The sequence below is a fragment of the Phytophthora cinnamomi genome (genome assembly GCF_018691715.1).
Source record: "Phytophthora cinnamomi strain GKB4 chromosome Unknown Contig62, whole genome shotgun sequence".
In the NCBI taxonomy this organism is placed as follows: domain Eukaryota; phylum Oomycota; class Peronosporomycetes; order Peronosporales; family Peronosporaceae; genus Phytophthora; species Phytophthora cinnamomi.
Genome location: NW_027150995.1, coordinates 637,438 through 658,357, shown reverse-complemented (window position 1 = coordinate 658,357; position 20,920 = coordinate 637,438). Strand labels below are relative to the sequence as shown.

The 20,920-nt window shown below is 54.1% G+C and overlaps 4 protein-coding genes across 5 annotated transcripts; 1 reads left to right on the top strand and 3 right to left on the bottom strand.

The window, feature by feature from the left end:
- Positions 1 to 126: 126 nt before the first annotated feature.
- On the bottom strand, positions 127 to 13,953 carry IUM83_06901 (the record flags this gene model as incomplete). 2 transcript variants are annotated; one of them, XM_067931142.1, is made up of 2 exons in its annotated part: positions 127 to 5,382; positions 5,743 to 13,953. In XM_067931142.1, the coding sequence occupies 2 exons, from the start codon at positions 13,951 to 13,953 to the stop codon at positions 127 to 129; spliced, it is 13,467 nt and encodes a 4,488-aa protein (XP_067787194.1). The 2 variants fall into 2 exon arrangements, with proteins under 2 accessions (XP_067787194.1, XP_067787195.1); XM_067931143.1 differs by having other exon boundaries at positions 127 to 13,953.
- A 1,476-nt stretch (positions 13,954 to 15,429) lies between these two features.
- On the top strand, positions 15,430 to 18,201 carry IUM83_06900 (Ankyrin repeat protein; the record flags this gene model as incomplete). Its single annotated transcript, XM_067931141.1, has 10 exons — positions 15,430 to 15,972; positions 16,034 to 16,081; positions 16,163 to 16,310; positions 16,385 to 16,419; positions 16,485 to 16,596; positions 16,676 to 17,380; positions 17,460 to 17,608; positions 17,687 to 17,832; positions 17,890 to 17,950; positions 18,025 to 18,201. 10 exons carry the CDS (start codon positions 15,430 to 15,432, stop codon positions 18,199 to 18,201), a joined length of 2,124 nt encoding a protein of 707 aa, XP_067787196.1.
- Positions 18,202 to 18,526: 325 nt separating this feature from the next.
- On the bottom strand, positions 18,527 to 19,227 carry IUM83_06899 (histone H3; the record flags this gene model as incomplete). The annotated part of the gene is made up of 2 exons (XM_067931140.1): positions 18,527 to 18,623; positions 18,686 to 19,227. The coding sequence occupies 2 exons, from the start codon at positions 19,225 to 19,227 to the stop codon at positions 18,527 to 18,529; spliced, it is 639 nt and encodes a 212-aa protein (XP_067787071.1).
- A 215-nt stretch (positions 19,228 to 19,442) lies between these two features.
- Positions 19,443 to 20,831, bottom strand: IUM83_06898 (GTP-binding protein Era; the record flags this gene model as incomplete). Its single annotated transcript, XM_067931139.1, has 5 exons — positions 19,443 to 19,553; positions 19,628 to 20,126; positions 20,211 to 20,325; positions 20,401 to 20,540; positions 20,608 to 20,831. The coding sequence occupies 5 exons, from the start codon at positions 20,829 to 20,831 to the stop codon at positions 19,443 to 19,445; spliced, it is 1,089 nt and encodes a 362-aa protein (XP_067787149.1).
- Positions 20,832 to 20,920: the final 89 nt, after the last annotated feature.

Below are 20,920 nucleotides of genomic sequence, written 5' to 3'. Positions count from 1 at the left end.
GACATTGTGCTCTTCCTGTTCTGCTATCTATACTGGTGAGCTAGTGTGTGAGAAGGAGTTTCACGTGAAAGCTGTATTTTATTAATTAAACTTACTCGTCGACGCACATCAAGCTAAGTCTTGTTTTCACATAACGCAGCATGGGCCGGTTGGTTTGTCTTGGTTGTCGGGCTGAACTCCAGTCGGTGCCTGCGATGATCCCGCAGGAGATTTGAATTCGAAGTTGCGTCGGAGGTATCCACGCAAAAGTCGCTGCTCCTTGGTGAGCAACTTGACTGAGTCGTCCACGATCTCTTTCGCAGCGAGAGTATCAGAGCCCTCGCCGCTCGCCTGTTGAGCCATCAGGTGTTCGTACGCAACCTGGACGCGGAACGCACACTTGGACAAACGAAGAGCGGCGACGTAAGCTGACGACCCCTTTAGCGAATGAGCCTCGCGGCGAGCAGTCACGAAATCGTTGCTCTCGTGAGCTTGGACGACCCGCAATGTGATAGCCTCTGACGTGGTGGCAAACTTCTCCAAAAGGGTCATGAAAAGCTCCTCATGACCGCCGCACTGATCCACACCCACCGAGAAATTCACTGGGTCTCCTTCAGGAATCTCGATGCTCATGGGGTCGATTGAGTGAGACACTGCAGACTCACCCTGACCAGCAGTAGTCACAGCTGGGGGCTCATCTTCAACCGAGCTACCAGTTTCCATGCGCTCCAGCACAGAGGGCATCCCACTGCCACTGCTGCTGCTGTGTCCCCCACGGCTGGGATGAGTCGATCCGAGTTCCTCGTGGAAGCTGACCTTCTTCTTAGGCACCAGGCCAGACCAGGATTGCGGTCGTTCTGTTGGCAGATCCTTCTTGTTGAAAGGGGGGTGACTCCAAATAGTCGGATTTGTGGGCAACGACGAGCGCTGTCCAGATGGGGCTGGGATAGTTACCCCAGCGAATGGTGCCTTGATATAAGGCAAGGTAGCTGATGTCTCAGACGTTTGGTTTTCCTGCTCCGGCGGGCTCACAGTTGATGCGCCGCTCGTATTCCTCGACAACCGGAGCAGATCCGGCAAATCGTTCGAGCTCGTTTGTCGGGATACGTTGTTGTTCACGGAAGGTCCAAGGCTAAAGATCGATGTCGTGGGCGTGGCGGTCCGGGTGGCTCGACCGCTTTGCAGGCCAATGGACATGGGGTCATCAAGCTCCAAATTCGAGATAGCCTGTGCTAGATCCAGTTGTTGCATGTGGCGAGACGCAGGAGCAAGGCGCGCAGTAGACGCTGCATCCATGAGCGTAACATCCTCAAGATCATTTTCGAACGATGGCATCGGAGTTGGGGCACCTGGTGGTGCCATCGCGATCCGTACTGGGCTCCTCACGGTGGTCTTTAATCCATTTTGCAATGCTGAAGACGGATGTTCCACGGCGCCTGGAATGTGTGCGAGAGCTGCATTTTGCTGGCCAAGATAGCGAATGCGCATCCACTGTCGGATAGCTTTACGAAGACTGAGCTTCGAGATGGGTTTCACCATAAACTCGTCCATGCCACAGTCCAGACACTTTTGTCGGTCACCACTCATTGCATACGCAGTTAGTCCAAGAATCGGGATTCGGGGAAGGTTAAACTCATGTTCGAACTCGCGAATTGTCGCGGTCGCAGTATATCCATCCATGATGGGCATTTCGCAATCCATGAAAATCAAGTCGAACTCTGCGTGGTTTTCGCTGTAGGCCTTCACGGCATCGCGGCCGTTGACCTCCCATTGCAACAGGTGGTCATCTTGCTGCAAGAAACACTTCACGACTTCCCAATTGAACTCGTTGTCCTCGACGACCAGAATGCGCGCCTGGGTCGGAATCTCAACTCGTACCGATGCATTATCACTATTTTCTCCTGTGCGCGTTGAACCATCCGACGGCATCGGCAATGAAGGATCGAGGAAGTCTTCAGACGCGTAGTACGCATGCTTGGGGTCAACCTCATCGATCAATCTCACAACCACTGTAAAGAAAAAGTTGCTGCCAACGCCGAGCTCACTGTCGACGTCGATAGACCCATCCATGAGCTCGGCAAGCTGCTTACAAATTGCAAGACCCAGACCAGAGCCAGTGGGGTTGTTTTGCCGAGTTCGCTCCAGTTTCGTAAACAAAGAAAAGAGACGCATCTTCTCTTCAGCATCCATACCGATTCCGGTGTCGATAACTTGGAACAGAAGCTTCCTGAATTGTGGTGGCAGGTCTGGGGAATTGACCACGCTGCACGCAACCGTAATAGAGCCTTCATTGGTGAACTTGATAGCGTTTGACAGTAGATTCAGCAGAACTTGGCGCAGACGCACAACATCACCAATCACAGCCTTCGGCACATTGTCACCACTCTTGAGCTCAAGTTTGAGACTGCGTTCCCGAGCCTTGAACTTGAAGATCTCAATCGAATACTCAAGCAAATCGTGCATCTGGAAGGGAGCTGTCGTGATTTCAAGGTGTCCAGCCTCAATCTTCGACAGATCCAAAATGTCGTTAATCAGGTTTAGCAGCAGCGAGCCCGATACGTACGCCATGTGCACATATCTCTCAATTGACTTGTCAAGGGGTTGCTCCTTCAGCAACTCCAGCATTCCAAGCACACCATTCAACGGCGTTCTCAACTCGTGGCTGAATGACGCCAAAAAGTTCACCTTAGCAGCCTCCATGTGCTTTCTCGCGGTGTAATCTTGTCCAACGCCAATCACACCACGAATGTTTCCATGCATATCCTTTTTGCTCGAAGCGTTCACAAGTAGTAGCAGGAACACGCCACGCTTCGTCGTCATGGGAAGCTCCATCTCACCAACGTCAATACCAATCAACGCCTGGTTCAGTAGTTGGCGAACTTGTTGCCTGCACTCCGGCGTGACGAAGGTATGCACCAACGACAGGCCGAGCACGCTCGACTTGTGGTAGCCTGTGATCTCCTCGATTTTCTGGTTCCACTCGTTGATACGACCATTAGTATCAATACCGAAAATTGGGGCGTTTGCAGTATCAATCAGTCGGAAGTACTCGTGCTCCTGAGCGATGCGATCTGTGATGTCTTGACCGATGCCGACAACGCCAACAATGCTGCCATTAGAGTCGTAACGAGGTGTTGCGTTCAGCAAAATCTCGATTCTTGTACCAGGTCGCGTAATCAGAGGGAATTCAAAATTCGCAGTCTCAACTCCAGTGAGTGCTTGAGACAACACCTCAGCCACAATAGGGCGGAACTCCGGTGAAATAAAGGTTTCGACCAGATTCTCACCCATGACTTCCTCAATTGAGTAATTGGTGATCTGTGCCGCTTTCCTGTTCCAGATATTGACGCACATATTGGCATCGACACCGAAGATTGGAGCATTAGCCGTGTCAATAAGACGGCTATACTCCTGTTCCTGCGCAATACGCTCCGTAATGTCCTGGCCAATGCCAACCATACCCTTCACTTCACCGTGCTCATTGTATCGAGGCGTGGCGTTCAACAAAATCTCCACACGGCGACCAGCCTTTGTGATGAGTGGGAACTCAAAATTCGCCGTCTCCACACCCTCGAAAGCCTTCTCAAGCACACTGCGCACAGGCACCTTGTACTCCTCCGAGATGAACTCCGCCACCAAATCCTTACCGAGGACATCCTCATTCGTGTACTGCATAATGTCGGCGGCCTTGCGGTTCCAAATATTCACGTGGCCATTGATGTCCACACCGAAAATCGGGGCATTGGCCGTATCAATCAAACGGCTGTACTCCTGCTCCTGAGCGATACGTTCTGTAATATCCTGGCCGATACCCACCATTCCCATGACCTCACCACGTTCGTTGTATCGAGGAGTAGCATTCAGAAGAATCTCCACGCGGCGACCTGCCTTCGTAATGAGTGGGAACTCGAAGTTTGCCGTCTCAACGCCTTCGAACGCCTTCTCCAGTACACTACGCACAGGCACCTTGTATTCGTTTGAAATGAACTCCGCCACCAAGTCCTTCCCTAGCACATTCTCATTTGTATACTGCATGATGTCAGCTGCCTTGCGGTTCCAAATATTCACGTGGCCGTTGATGTCAACACCGAAGATCGGAGCGTTGGCGGTGTCGATCAAGCGTGTGTACTCTTGCTCCTGGGCGATACGTTCCGTGATATCCTGACCGATACCCACCATTCCCATCACTTCACCGTGCTCGTTATAGCGCGGTGTGGCATTTAGTAGAATCTCCACACGGCGACCGGCCTTTGTAATCAACGGGAACTCGAAGTTTGCTGTCTCCACACCTTCGAAAGCCTTCTCAAGCACACTGCGCACAGGCACTTTGTACTCTTTGGAGATAAACTCCGCGACCAAATCCTTGCCAAGTACGTCTTCGGTGGTGTACTGCATAATTTCCGCTGCTTTTCGGTTCCAGATATTGACATGGCCGTTGATGTCAACGCCAAAAATCGGGGCATTGGCAGTATCGATCAGACGCGTGTACTCCTGCTCTTGGGCAATACGCTCGGTGATATCCTGGCCAATGCCCACAACGCCCATAACCTCACCGATCTCGTTGAAGCGAGACGTGGCGTTTAGCAGGATCTCCACACGTCGACCAGCTTTAGTCATCAGTGGGAACTCGAAGTTCGCGGTCTCCGTTCCTTCACACGCCTTTGACAAGACAAGACGAACTGCTTCGCGGTAGTCTTCCGTAATGAACTTCTCTACCAGATTCTCGCCCATCACGTCATTCGGTGTGTATTGCGTGATTTCAGCAGCTTTTTTATTCCAGATATTCACGCAGCCGTTCACATCCACGCCAAAGATCGGGGCGTTTGCAGAATCGATCAGCCTCGTGTACTCTTGCTCCTGGGCGATACGGTCGGTGATATCCTGGCCAATACCCACGACACCAACGATCTGTCCATGTTGGTCAAAGCGAGCTGTTGCGTTCAGCAGGATATTCACCTTGCGACCTGTCTTCGTTTCCAGAGCCAACTCAAAGCTAGCAGTTTCGTTACCTTGCAATGCTTTGCACATGATGTCGAATGTCATTGATTTGAACTCAGGAGAAATAATTGTGTCGACATTCTCGCCGACAACTTCTTCCACAGAAAAGTTTGTGGTCTGCTGTGCCTTACGATTGAAGATATTGATTCGCATATTGGCATCGACACCAAAAATCGGAGCGTTAGCGGTGTCAATCAAACGGCTGTATTCCTGCTCCTGAGCGATACGTTCTGTGATATCCTGACCAATGCCAACCATACCCATGACCTCACCACGTTCATTGTAGCGCGGTGTGGCATTCAGTAAAATCTCCACACGACGACCGGCCTTCGTGATCAAGGGAAACTCGAAGTTCGCCGTTTCGACACCTTCAAACGCCTTCTCCAAAACACTGCGAACAGGCACCTTATACTCGTTCGAAATGAACTCAGCAACCAAATCTTTACCAAGCACATCTTCATTCGTGTACTGCATGATATCAGCCGCCTTTCGGTTCCAAATATTCACTTGGCCGTTAATATCCACACCAAAGATTGGAGCATTAGCCGTGTCAATAAGACGGCTATACTCCTGTTCCTGCGCAATACGCTCCGTAATGTCTTGGCCAATGCCAACCATACCCTTCACTTCACCGTGCTCATTGTATCGAGGCGTGGCGTTCAACAAAATCTCCACACGGCGACCAGCCTTTGTGATGAGTGGGAACTCAAAATTCGCCGTCTCCACACCCTCGAAAGCCTTCTCAAGCACACTGCGCACAGGCACCTTGTACTCCTCCGAGATGAACTCCGCCACCAAATCCTTACCGAGGACATCCTCATTCGTGTACTGCATAATGTCGGCGGCCTTGCGGTTCCAAATATTCACGTGGCCATTGATGTCCACACCGAAAATCGGGGCATTGGCCGTATCAATCAAACGGCTGTACTCCTGCTCCTGAGCGATACGTTCTGTAATATCCTGGCCGATACCCACCATTCCCATGACCTCACCACGTTCGTTGTATCGAGGAGTAGCATTCAGAAGAATCTCCACGCGGCGACCTGCCTTCGTAATGAGTGGGAACTCGAAGTTTGCCGTCTCAACGCCTTCGAACGCCTTCTCCAGTACACTACGCACAGGCACCTTGTATTCGTTTGAAATGAACTCAGCAACCAGGTCCTTCCCTAGCACATTCTCATTTGTATACTGCATGATGTCAGCTGCCTTGCGGTTCCAAATATTCACGTGGCCATTGATGTCCACACCGAAAATCGGGGCATTGGCCGTATCAATCAAACGGCTGTACTCTTGCTCCTGAGCGATACGTTCCGTGATATCCTGGCCGATACCCACCATTCCCATGACCTCACCACGTTCGTTGTATCGAGGAGTAGCATTCAGAAGAATCTCCACGCGGCGACCTGCCTTCGTAATGAGTGGGAACTCGAAGTTTGCCGTCTCAACGCCTTCGAACGCCTTCTCCAGTACACTACGCACAGGCACCTTGTACTCCTCCGAGATGAACTCCGCCACCAAGTCCTTCCCTAGCACATTCTCATTTGTATACTGCATGATGTCAGCTGCCTTGCGGTTCCAAATATTCACGTGGCCATTGATGTCCACACCGAAAATCGGGGCATTGGCCGTATCAATCAAACGGCTGTACTCCTGCTCCTGAGCGATACGTTCTGTAATATCCTGGCCGATACCCACCATTCCCATGACCTCACCACGTTCGTTGTATCGAGGAGTAGCATTCAGAAGAATCTCCACGCGGCGACCTGCCTTCGTAATGAGTGGGAACTCGAAGTTTGCCGTCTCAACGCCTTCGAACGCCTTCTCCAGTACACTACGCACAGGCACCTTGTATTCGTTTGAAATGAACTCCGCCACCAAGTCCTTCCCTAGCACATTCTCATTTGTATACTGCATGATGTCAGCTGCCTTGCGGTTCCAAATATTCACGTGACCGTTGATGTCAACACCGAAGATCGGAGCGTTGGCGGTGTCGATCAAGCGTGTGTACTCTTGCTCCTGGGCGATACGTTCCGTGATATCCTGACCGATACCCACCATTCCCATCACTTCACCGTGCTCGTTATAGCGCGGTGTGGCATTTAGTAGAATCTCCACACGGCGACCGGCCTTTGTAATCAACGGGAACTCGAAGTTTGCTGTCTCCACACCTTCGAAAGCCTTCTCAAGCACACTGCGCACAGGCACTTTGTACTCTTTGGAGATAAACTCCGCGACCAAATCCTTGCCAAGTACGTCTTCGGTGGTGTACTGCATAATTTCCGCTGCTTTTCGGTTCCAGATATTGACATGGCCGTTGATGTCAACGCCAAAAATCGGGGCATTGGCAGTATCGATCAGACGCGTGTACTCCTGCTCTTGGGCAATACGCTCGGTGATATCCTGGCCAATGCCCACAACGCCCATAACCTCACCGATCTCGTTGAAGCGAGACGTGGCGTTTAGCAGGATCTCCACACGTCGACCAGCTTTAGTCATCAGTGGGAACTCGAAGTTCGCGGTCTCCGTTCCTTCACACGCCTTTGACAAGACAAGACGAACTGCTTCGCGGTAGTCTTCCGTAATGAACTTCTCTACCAGATTCTCGCCCATCACGTCATTCGGTGTGTATTGCGTGATTTCAGCAGCTTTTTTATTCCAGATATTCACGCAGCCGTTCACATCCACGCCAAAGATCGGGGCGTTTGCAGAATCGATCAGCCTCGTGTACTCTTGCTCCTGGGCGATACGGTCGGTGATATCCTGGCCAATACCCACGACACCAACGATCTGTCCATGTTGGTCAAAGCGAGCTGTTGCGTTCAGCAGGATGTTCACCTTGCGACCTGTCTTAGTAATCACGGGTACTTCAAAACTGGCTGTTTCGTTGCCTTCAAGGGCTTTAGACATAATGTCGTACACAATCGCCTGGTGCTCGGGTGAAATAAATGTTTCCACGTACTTCTTACCAACCACTTCGTCGTACGAAAAATTTGTAATCTGCTGTGCTTTGCGGTTGAAAATGTTGATGCAAATATTAGCGTCAACGCCAAAGATCGGAGCGTTAGCAGTGTCAATCAGACGCGTGTACTCCTGCTCCTGAGCGATACGTTCTGTGATATCCTGACCAATGCCAACCATACCCATGACCTCACCACGTTCATTGTAGCGCGGTGTGGCATTCAGTAAAATCTCCACACGACGACCGGCCTTCGTGATCAAGGGAAACTCGAAGTTCGCCGTTTCGACACCTTCAAACGCCTTCTCCAAAACACTGCGAACAGGCACCTTATACTCGTTCGAAATGAACTCAGCAACCAAATCTTTACCAAGCACATCTTCATTCGTGTACTGCATGATATCAGCCGCCTTTCGGTTCCAAATATTCACTTGGCCGTTAATATCCACACCAAAGATTGGAGCATTAGCCGTGTCAATAAGACGGCTATACTCCTGTTCCTGCGCAATACGCTCCGTAATGTCCTGGCCAATGCCAACCATACCCTTCACTTCACCGTGCTCATTGTATCGAGGCGTGGCGTTCAACAAAATCTCCACACGGCGACCAGCCTTTGTGATGAGTGGGAACTCAAAATTCGCCGTCTCCACACCCTCGAAAGCCTTCTCAAGCACACTGCGCACAGGCACCTTGTACTCCTCCGAGATGAACTCCGCCACCAAATCCTTACCGAGGACATCCTCATTCGTGTACTGCATAATGTCAGCTGCCTTGCGGTTCCAAATATTCACGTGGCCATTGATGTCCACACCGAAAATCGGGGCATTGGCCGTATCAATCAAACGGCTGTACTCCTGCTCCTGAGCGATACGTTCTGTAATATCCTGGCCGATACCCACCATTCCCATGACCTCACCACGTTCGTTGTATCGAGGAGTAGCATTCAGAAGAATCTCCACGCGGCGACCTGCCTTCGTAATGAGTGGGAACTCGAAGTTTGCCGTCTCAACGCCTTCGAACGCCTTCTCCAGTACACTACGCACAGGCACCTTGTATTCGTTTGAAATGAACTCCGCCACCAAGTCCTTCCCTAGCACATTCTCATTTGTATACTGCATGATGTCAGCTGCCTTGCGGTTCCAAATATTCACGTGGCCGTTGATGTCAACACCGAAGATCGGAGCGTTGGCGGTGTCGATCAAGCGTGTGTACTCTTGCTCCTGGGCGATACGTTCCGTGATATCCTGACCGATACCCACCATTCCCATCACTTCACCGTGCTCGTTATAGCGCGGTGTGGCATTTAGTAGAATCTCCACACGGCGACCGGCCTTTGTAATCAACGGGAACTCGAAGTTTGCTGTCTCCACACCTTCGAAAGCCTTCTCAAGCACACTGCGCACAGGCACCTTGTACTCTTTGGAGATAAACTCCGCGACCAAATCCTTGCCAAGTACGTCTTCAGTAGTGTATTGCATGATATGCGCAGCCTTTCGGTTCCAGATATTCACATGGCCGTTGATGTCAACACCAAAGATCGGAGCGTTAGCTGTGTCTATGAGCCGCATGTATTCCTGCTCCTGGGCGATACGGTCCGTAATGTCTTGTCCGATACCAACCATACCGATAACAGCGCCACGTTCGTTGTATCGAGGAGTAGCATTCAGAAGAATCTCCACGCGGCGACCTGCCTTCGTAATGAGTGGGAACTCGAAGTTTGCCGTCTCAACGCCTTCGAACGCCTTCTCCAGTACACTACGCACAGGCACTTTGTACTCCTCCGAGATGAACTCAGCAACCAGGTCTTTCCCTAGCACATCCTCATTCGTATACTGCATGATGTCAGCTGCCTTGCGGTTCCAAATGTTCACGTGGCCGTTGATGTCAACACCGAAGATCGGAGCGTTGGCGGTGTCGATCATTCGACTGTGCTCTTGTTCTTGGGCGATACGTTCCGTGATATCCTGACCGATACCCACCATTCCCATCACTTCACCGTGCTCGTTATAGCGCGGTGTGGCATTTAGTAGAATCTCCACACGGCGACCGGCCTTTGTAATCAACGGGAACTCGAAGTTTGCTGTCTCCACACCTTCGAAAGCCTTCTCAAGCACACTGCGCACAGGCACCTTGTACTCTTTGGAGATAAACTCCGCGACCAAATCCTTGCCAAGTACGTCTTCAGTAGTGTATTGCATGATATGCGCAGCCTTTCGGTTCCAGATATTGACATGGCCGTTGATGTCAACACCAAAGATCGGAGCGTTAGCTGTGTCTATGAGCCGCATGTATTCCTGCTCCTGGGCGATACGGTCCGTAATGTCTTGTCCGATACCAACCATGCCGATAACAGCGCCATGCTCGTTATATCGTGGGGTCGCATTCAGCAAGATTTCGACACGCCGACCGGCCTTAGTTATCAATGGGAACTCGAAGTTGGCTGTTTCAACACCATTCAGCGCCTCCGACAGCACATTGCTAACCGCCTCCTGGTAGTCTTTCGTGATGTACTTCTCCACCAGTTTCTCGCCCATCACAGCTGCCGTCGTGTATTGCATGATCTCTGCGGCCTTCTTGTTCCAAATATTCACACGGCCTTCAGAGTCAACACCGAAAATGGGGGCATTAGCTGTGTCAATCAAGCGGATATACTCCTGTTCCTGGGCGATTCGCTCTGTAATGTCTTGGCCAATTCCTGTCACTCCAAAAATTCGACCCAACTCGTCGTACCGCGGTGTCGCATTAAGAAGAATTTCAACTCTCCGTCCAGTCTTGGTGATAAGAGGGAAATCAAAATTTCCGGTTGGCTCTCCCTTCAAAGCTTTCTGCAAGTTTGACATCACTTCTTCTCGGTGGTCTTCTGCAACGAAACGGTTCACTAAATCTTGTCCCATGACTTCCTCCGACGAGAACTGCGTAACCTCCGCCACCTTCAGGTTCCAAATGTTAACCAAACCGTCCTGGTCCACGCCGAAGATCGGAGCATTGGCCGAGTGAATCATTCGGTTTTTTTCTTTCTCCTGGGCCATACGCACCGTGATATCCTGACCGATACCCACCATACCCATGACTTGACCCTGCTCGTTATACCGAGGAGTAGCATTTAGCAAGATTTCTACACGGCGACCAGCTTTCGTAATCAAAGGAAACTCGAAGTTTGCTGTCTCCACACCCTCGAAAGCCTTTTCCAACACACTTCTAACAGGCACCTTGTACTCCTCAGAAATAAACTCAGCAACCAAATCCTTGCCGAGGACCTCCGCGTTCATGTATTGGGTCGTTTCTGCTGCCTTCCGGTTCCAAATGTTCACTCGACCGTTGATGTCAACACCGAAGATCGGAGCGTTAGCTGTGTCTATGAGCCGCATGTATTCCTGCTCCTGGGCGATACGGTCCGTAATGTCTTGTCCGATACCAACCATGCCGATAACAGCGCCATGCTCGTTATATCGTGGGGTCGCATTCAGCAAGATTTCGACACGCCGACCGGCCTTAGTTATCAATGGGAACTCGAAGTTGGCTGTTTCAACACCATTCAGCGCCTCCGACAGCACATTGCTAACCGCCTCCTGGTAGTCTTTCGTGATGTACTTCTCCACCAGTTTCTCGCCCATCACAGCTGCCGTCGTGTATTGCATGATCTCTGCGGCCTTCTTGTTCCAAATATTCACACGGCCTTCAGAGTCAACACCGAAAATGGGGGCATTAGCTGTGTCAATCAAGCGGATATACTCCTGTTCCTGGGCGATTCGCTCTGTAATGTCTTGGCCAATTCCTGTCACTCCAAAAATTTGACCCAACTCGTCGTACCGCGGTGTCGCATTAAGAAGAATTTCAACTCTCCGTCCAGTCTTGGTGATAAGAGGGAAATCAAAATTTCCAGTTGGCTCTCCTTGGAGAGCTTTCCGCAGCAACAAACCTACTGACTCTCGGTGATCTTCGGCAACAAACCGATTTACAAGATCCCTCCCCATCACTTCTTCAGACGAAAACTGGGTGATTTCCGCCACCTTCGTATTCCAAATGTTCACCAAACCATCTTGGTCTACTCCGAAGATCGGAGCATTTGCCGAGTGAATAAGGCGGTTGGTTTCTTTTTCTTGAGCCATACGAATAGTGATATCTTGCCCAATACCTACGACGCCAATGATGACACTTTTTTCGTTGTAGCGTGGCGTGGCGTTCAGCAGGATCTCTACGCGGCGGCCATCCTTAGTGATCAGCGGGAATTCGAAGTTCGCGGTTTCTTGACCTTCTAGCGCTTGGGATAAAACTGTCCACACTGCCTCCTGGAAATCGTCTGGGATGAAATTTTCAACCAAGTTCACTCCTAGTACTTCTTCGTTCGAGTATTGAGTTGTTTCGGCAGCTTTACGGTTCCAAATGTTCACACAACCGTTCGCATCTACACCAAAGATCGGTGCATTAGCTGTGTCGATGAGGCGAGTGTATTCCTGTTCTTGAGCTCGCCTATCTGTGATATCCTGACCGATTCCGACAGCCCCGCTAATATTACCAAAGTGATCGTACTTCGGTGTTGCATTCAGCAGAATATCCAGTCGGTGTCCGTGTTTCGTGATTAGTGGGAAGTCAAAGTTGGCCGTGCCTTCTCCCTCCATTGCTTTTGACAGAACTTTGCCCACTGCATCACGATAATCCTCGGATATGAACTTGAAGATCTTCTGACCTATGGTGTCTTCGTTTGTGTAGTCGGTGATTGCTGCCGCCTTTTTGTTCCAAATAATCACTTCAAAGTTGCAGTCCACGCCGAAGATGGGGGCGTTGGCAGTGTCGATCAGCCGGCTGTACTCCTTCTCCTGGATGATACGATCCGTGATATCCTGGCCGATTCCCACGACGCCCACTAGCTGGCCTGTGTGGTCATATCGCGGGGTAGCATTCAGCAAGATCTCCACTTTTCGGCCAGTCTTGGTGACCAACGGGAACTCAAAATTGGCCGTCTCAATTCCCTGGAACGCCCTTTGAAACACTGCAGCCACCTCGGATCGGAAGTCCATGGAGATGAGCGTCTCCACCAGGTCCATGCCCATCACTTCCTCGGGCGAATACTCGCTGATCTGTGCTGCTTTCGTGTTGAAAATCACGACTCTGCCCTCGGTATCCACGCCGAAAATGGGCGCGTTGGCCGTCTCGATGAGCTTCCGGTACTCCATCTCCTTGGTGTTCCTCTCCGTGACGTCCTGGCCGATGGCCACGACGCCCATGACGGCCCCGAGCGTGTCGAACCTCGGGGTCAGACACAGCACGATCTCCACCCTGGAGCCTCTGGCCGTCACGAGCGGCAGCTCGAAGTCGGCGCCGGGGATGCCCGTGAGCGCCTGGTCGATCTTCTCCGACACGATCTTGCGGAAGCTCTCGTCCACGACGGGCAGCAGCGGCTCGCCCACCATGTCGACGCTGGCGTAGCCCGTCATGGAGGCGGTCTTGGAGTTCCAGACCGTGATGTTGCCCTCCTTGTCCAGCTCGATGATGGGCGCGTTGGCCTGCATCATGACGGTGGCGTACTGCTTCTCCTGGATGGCCCACTCCGTCACGTCCTGGCCCACGCCGTAGACGCCCACGCACGCGCCGTCCTCGGCCAGCAGCGGCGTCATGTTGGTCAGCACCTCGGCGTTGCGGCCCGTGGTCGTGAGCAGCGGCACGCGCAGCTCCAGCACGGGCCGCTTGTCGCGCAGGCAGCCGTCCACGACGGCCTGCACCTCGCGCTTGCGCTGCGCGCCGTACACGAAGTCGGAGATGGGGCGGCCCACCACTCGCGCGCCGTGGAAGCCCGTGATGTCCTCCATGCGCCGGTTCCAGACCGTCACGCGGCCGCGCAGGTCCACGCCCACGGCGGGCGCGTTGGCGTCCATGAGCAGCCGCGCCAGCGCCTCCACCTGCGCCCCCAGGCCCTGCTTGGGCTGCTTCTGCTCGAGCTCCTCCGCGTTGTTGTCGGCCGCCACGGGCGGCGGCGGGCCGTCGCCCGCGGCCCCGGGCCGCGCCTTCCTGTGCTTGCCCATGGCCCTTCCTCCCCTTCTCACTAAGGAGCCTCAATGGCCGGGCCGGAGCTTATTGCGCACTGCTCCACGAACTCCAGCAGCTCCAGGGTGAGGGAGTCGTAGCTCAACCGAGTAGAGACGGGCGGGGGGCCCGTCGCTGCGCGACCTGGCGAAATCTGTATATGGGTTCACGCGAGACCCGGCGGAACCCGTATGCCAACCCGTTCTGCGGCGGGGAGAATTTACGGTTTTGATGCGGGAGCCGTAGGTGAGCGTTGCCGAAATCGGAGAAAATGGGTACAATCCAGAATTCAGAATTTCCAAATGTCAGTTTTTATGCAACAGAGTTTCTATCGCAGTGCGCGATTAAAAATCTTCATTCAGAAATTTGACTTTTCGGGGCAGACCTTTTTCAGAGCCCATATCTTTTCTGACATTATCAAGTTTGACCGAGCGGAATGTTCGCTTTCCTCGTCTTTCATTGGCCCGAGGGACTGTCCACCTGTCCGAACAGCTGGCCGAGCATGGGCGGAGAAGCTTGAAGTGAATGCCGAGATGTCTCGTTGACGAGAACAGCGGCTGTCAGTGCCGCAGCGTTATTACATGTCTTACTTGTAGCGAACCGAACGCGGGCCGATACACTCCGGCATGCGTCTCTTGCACGCGGCATGCGGCTGGGGGGGGGGGGGGCGAGTGTTTTTCGCGTCGCACTCCGGGATAACCCACCCGCTGCCTTGTAAGGCCGACAGCACTATCCGCGCGACAAGCGGCTCTCGGCTCGGCGGCAGACAGCGCTGCTCCCGAGCGTGAGACCCACGCGGGCAGAGCCGATCGTCGTGCTGGCACTGCACACATTGTGGCTTCCTGGCGCTTTCCCCTGTCGCAAAACGCGTGGACCTCGGGGCAGAAGATCCTCTTCTCGCTGGCACAGCACTTGCATCGTGCTTCCAAGCCCGACCTCGCTCGACTATCGTGTACAGTAATGGTCTCCGCTGTCTGGGGCACTCCCCCTTCAGCACGTCGTGGCCGACGACGCGAACGCGACTCGCATGCACTCGGGGCCAAGCGCTCGAGATCGTCCGCCCCAGTCGCGCGTGGCGGCTGGCAGCTCGGTGGTCGAATCCGGCAGCTGAAAGCCGGGCGCCACCCGCTCGCAGCATCACCTCCAGCTCCGATTGCTGAGCGGCCTGCAGCTGGCCAAGGGGAAACGGCAACCAGCCCCCCACGTCGTGCCGCGAGCTCACCTGCAGCTCGACCTGAACACTGCAAGCACTGCAACTTGCACCGCTGTCCTTTGTATTGTACATTTATAACACATATCCCTCTCACACCCAATCGGTGGCATCAAAAGCGTATCCATCCTACTGCATAATAAAATTTTTTTGCAGTTTTTCTTACTGGTGTCTTATAAGCCCCACCCTGTCCTCTCGACCAATCAGCGACCAATCCATCCCTCTCAAAAAGCGTATCCATCCGCTGGACATCCAATAAGTTACCATGGCGGCGGAGCTCTCGGCGGCGCCCGATCGCTCGCTGCTGGCCATGATGGACGAGGCTCAGCAGCGTCTGCAGCACCTGGAGATCTCGTGCCGCCAGATCCTGTCGCCCACGGCCTCGGGCGGCGCGCCGAGCCCCGCGGCCGCCTCCGACAACGTGAAGCTGCTGCAGCTGCAGGTCGCGCGCCTGCAGACGCAGCTGCTGGCCGCCGTGGAGCGCCGCGAGGACGAGGACGTGGCCTTCCGCCAGGCGGCGCAGTACGCGGCGGCCAAGGGCGTGGCCAACGGCGTGCTGCACTCGCTGTTCGACCAGGCCAACCTGGGCAAGGTGGCCGAGCTGCGCGCGTACCTGGACACGGGCTCCATCCCCACGCGCGACGGGCTGCGGCACTGGCGGCTGGACCTGCGAACCCTCCGCAACGAAGCAGGCGCCACGCTGCTCCACGTGGCGGTGGGCGTGTCCATGGCCAGGGAGAAGGTCAAGGTCAAGCTGGTGCACCTACTGGTGGACAGAGTCGGCTTCGACGCGAACGTCCGGGACGTGGTAGGCTGCGGCAATGGGGTCTGTTGCTGGATGAGGACGCTAAAACAATGTATTGTTGTAGTTTGGACAGACGCCGCTGCATGTGGCAGCTATGGGGGGATTTCAGGAGGTGACGAGATATCTCGTTTTACCTTGGGGTGTTGGTAGTTGTTGTGCTGAGGTGGACGGTGTGGTGTGGTGTTGTGTGCAGGTGGTTCAAGCGCTGCTGGAGCGAGGAGCAGATCCTGCGGCTCGGGATAGAGCGGGTCTTACGGCGCTGTCGCTGGTCCGAACGCTGTCGAGGCCGCCGGAGGAGGTGGTGCAATCGCTGGTGGAGGCGGAGAATACGGCGATTCGAAGTACGGAGTTGTCTGGAACAGATTGGCAGTCAGGCTGGCGCTGATATGGCGATTCGTTTTTGTTGCTGCTTCAGATGCTCGGTCTGGATCGGATTCCATTCCTCTCTCTGTAAGTGACGTTGAGCTAAACTGCGCGGCTGCTTGCAAGAAGCTAACAAGGCTGGTTGTGACCAGAAAGCGATGGCGTCAGCTCTGTTCTTGAAAGGGCTGTCTCGATTCGCTTTGGAACGGTATTCCAATGCGTTTTCTCGTCAGACTACGGCGTTAGTGAATGCACTGCTAGAAGGTGAGTTTTGATGTAATTAACATCGCTGCCATGTGTGGCGTACGTATTGTCTAACCCTGCTCGTTTCGTATGCATCCAGCTCCGGACGCGGCCAATATTGCGTTCGACCAAGTCCTTCAAGAGCGGGTTCCTATGCTGTTCGATGTCCTGCCTGCCAGCCAAGTGGTCCGGCTTGACACGATTTTTGCGAACGCGCTTTACTGGGACCAAGATTTTATCACCACTCTCAAACTTGAGGCTGACGGATACGAGCTTTCGCTTGTTTCACCTGCATTGAGCAGTGACGCGCTATCTGGCCCGACTTGGGTCGGAGTGCTATCAAAATTGATTCAGTGCCTCAAATTGGAGATGGCGGATCCCGCTGAAGGGGAGGCAAGTGCTGTAGTGGAGGATTCAGCAATGCTTCTGGCACCATCGAGCGATGAGGATGTGGCGATGGGAGAAGCTAGCAAGGATTGCGAAGGTGCTCGGGCGATCTCCCCACGACGAAAGCTGTCGATATCTTCGTCTTCCACATCGCTCGTGAAGAACCCTCGTGCCGCGTTATATTATGCTGATCAGACGACTTGTATTGCCAAGACCCGTCAGATGTGGTATTATGCCGTGTTGTTCAAAGCCTCGGCACACGCTTTCCCCGGAACTCTCGCGCTGACGCCAGAAAGCGACATAGCAATCTCGTCAGAAGATGTATCTAAGTACTTCCCGCTTGAAGACCGGCTTTTGATCGGCTCAGCAGAGTATATTGCGACCGACTACAACCTGCAGACGCGTGAAATCCACCTAGGTAAGTTGATGTGTGGGTCTAAAGCGTGCATACTGAGGTTCTTCTCCGTTCCTTACCCTCTACCTTGAATGTCCTTCAGATCGCAAGTATGATGGAAAAGTAGCCGTAACTATAAAGGCGTACCTTACAGGAAGCGGTGCATCCCGGCTACCTCCGTACGTTGCTGTCAAACGCATATGGGAGCGCGAACCGGGCAACAAGTACGAAGATCAGATGAGCAGCGAGCAGGTATGACTTCGAATCATTGTCATTTTTAAATCGATGTTGCTAATCATCAACTGACTGCCTTCCAATAATTATGTGCAGGAGCTTTTCCAAGACTACCAATTCCTTGACCCAGAAAGCGAGTACGAGGTAGCTATCAAGCTTGGACCCATACTAAACGGAAAAGATGCGAGGGCAATTGTTGCTGAGTGGAAGAAAACGATCAAGCAGCTTTTTGATGCAAGAGAGTAAGTTTTGAGCTTGTTTCGTTTGCCGAAGTGCGCTGCTAAACCCGATTTTTGCAGGTGCAAGTCTGGATTAGCATCTTGCGAACACTATTGCCCCCAGCGCAGTGGGCATGCATTGGTACGTTTCCGTGCTATGATTTGCGTGCCTGCATTTACGCTCAAACCTGCTCATTTGTTGTTGGTGGTGCGTAGTGTTTGGGGACGATGGCAGTAATTGGTCAAGGACTCGCCAAACGCCTTCTTGGGCGCCCAACCTTTTCTAAGTCTTTGAAGCCGCGGGCCTCGCTTCAACGGCTTCAGAATCGCTTCAAAGGAAGCGAAGATTGGCCAGGATCACCCTCCAGCGCCATGCTGGCAACTTCATCGTAATTCGGCATCGGCCCAAGCGGCTAGAAGTCGTGACTGTAGTTCTCCACTCAGTTTTGAACGAGGCAAACAAGCGCCTCCAACACCACGAGTTTATAGCAAAGCCTCGAACAATCTGTCAACAACTTCTCGATGGTTGGTGTGTTCGACTCATGTATGAATGAACGCGGATTCAGGCGTGTATGGACCAGAACGCCATAGGTTTGGTACTCGAGCATTGTCTACACTAGAAAAAAAAATCTGCTCGTCCCATAGCTGTCTGCTCACGCTGCATTAGGCACAATAAAAAAAGCAAAAAGGTTCCTGTCTCTCCTTCGTCTCCGTGTGCTTACGACGCCGTCGGTCGAATGCCGCGGATCCGCAGCGACAGCTGGATGTCCTTCACCTGCAGCGTCACGCGCTTGCCGTGGATCGCGCACAAGTTCCTGCACACACAAACAGCAATGAATAAAACACCCTCGCGTCTCCGCCAACACCGCGTACGTACGCGTCTTCAAAGGTGCGCACGAGGTACGTCTCCGCGGCTTCCTGCAGCGCCAGCAGCGCCTCCGCCTGCCAGCGGTAGCCCACGCCCGTGAACTCGGTCTGGATCTCGCGCACCACGCGAGCAAAGGGCAGCTTGCGCAGCAGCAGCTTGGTGGAGCGCTGCAGCAGGCGGATCTCGCGCAGCGCGGCCTCACCGGGTTTCCTGCGCTTCTTGACGGTCTTCGTGGCGCTCGCGGGGCTGCTGGGGCGGCGGCGCGGCGGCGTGGCCTTGCGCTTGCGTCTAGGCGCCGTGGGGGTCGCGTGGATGGCGGCCTGGCGCCCCACGGGGGCCACGGACGGCCGGCGCGCCGGCAAATTGGCCGGCGGAGACGGTGTCGACGCCGAAGACGCGGACGACGCTGCGGACGGCGCGCGGGCGGCCGCGGGCCCGCGCCTGGCGTTGAACGGCGGCGAATTGGGCGGCGTGGACTCGTCGCTGCCGCTGTCGGTGACGCTGCTGGACTCGTCGCTGGCGGGCAGCGCGGGCGGCGGCGACGACGACATGCTGCCTGCCTGCCTACCTCTGCCTGGCGGTGTTCAAAAACTCGAATTTGTTTTGCAGCGCGAAAAAATAATAGGCGATCTGATTGGATAACAGGTGAAATGTCGTCGCGGAAGGACGAATCACGTCCGAAGAATGGTAACTTTTGGAGTGGTTAGAATCTGTGACGTGGTGCAGCTAATAGCGCGGCAACGACGTTTGAAGCGCACGAAGGCCTTTATCCCCACTTCTTCCACTCCATTCCCTTGGGCGCCGTCCGCTCCTTTTCGTAGTCCTTGTCAGCCACCTCCTTCCAGTTGGTGGACAACACGGTGCCGCCGGAAGTTTGCTGGCAAAGTCCCAAAAACGCAGAAATGTTAGTTCTCACACTAGCGACTGCAGGGACGCACGGCAGCAACGTACGAAGGACTTGTTCATGGCCTTGCGCGTGTTCTCGTCGGCCTTGGCATAAATATCACGGAAGAGCTTTTGCATCGCCTCCTCGCCTTCGGGCTTCTCGGCCTCCAGCTCCTCGCCGATCGACCGCTCGATCTGGTTCCAGTCGCGCGCGCTGGCGTACGGACGCGCCACGCTCTCGGGTTGGGCCTCGAATACGGCAGCAGGACCCGTGACAACCTGAGCGCCGGTCTGGTACACCGCCTCCTCGATCTTGTCCCAGTGCATGCCGTTGCTCTTCTTCTTGAGCTTCAGCTCCACCTTGGTGCCCACGACCTTGTACGAGCTCTCAGCAGGGACGATTTCGTCGAAAAGAGCCTCGTTAAAGGCGTCCACGAACTCCCCGTCCAACTTCACTCGCACAACAAGCTTCTTCGGCTCAATAGTCACCTCTACATCTTCTTGTGTCAGCTTCTTCTGCAGGATCGAGACCGTCACGTGGGTGCCGGACTGGTACCATTCATGACTATAAGCATCGAAAAGGCAACGACCACCACACACGATGTCAATACAACCGTCTCCCCCATAACCACCTCGCACCACCTCTCACCGGATCGTCGGTTTTGTCGGCAACGGCGCCACTGCTGCAGCGTTCTGATTGTTTGGCGTCGAGGGCTTCACTGGAGCAGGTTCGTCCGGGATCACCAGCTCTGCCTCTCCATCGCCTGGAAAACCATTGACACAACCACCTTAATAACAGCCCCCAGAGCAGTGCAACCCTCTGTGCAGTTGCTACGCACTGTCCAGCTCCGCGTCACACTTGCGGATCCACGTCTGGAAGCGCTTGAGCAGCGCTTCGTCGGCCTTGGGCGCCGCCTCCTTGCCGCGCTGGAACGCGCGCTTGGCCTCCGCGTACTTCTCCAACTCGAACTGCGCCACTCTGCAGCCACCCAGAACTGGGTCAGTCCAACGCTTTTTCTCTTATGAAGCAGGCTGTAGGGACCCACCCGTGGCGAAGGTGCGCCATGTGCAGCGTCGCGTCCAGCTCCACAGCTCGCGACGCGTCGGCCGCCGCCTCGCGCAGCTTGTGCAGCTTCAGGAAGGCCGCCGCGCGCTTGGACAACGCGTCCGCGTCCTGCGGCTGCGTCTCCAGCGCGCGTGTGTAGCAGCGCGCCGCCTCCTCGTAGGCTTCGTCCACGAACAGCGCGTTGCCCTCGTGCTTGAACTCCATCGCGCTTTTCTAGAAGTGAAAGGAAAGACCCACATCTTTCTAAAAGGTGCGAGGGTTTTTGGCGAACGGAAATAAAACCCACGTGGTGA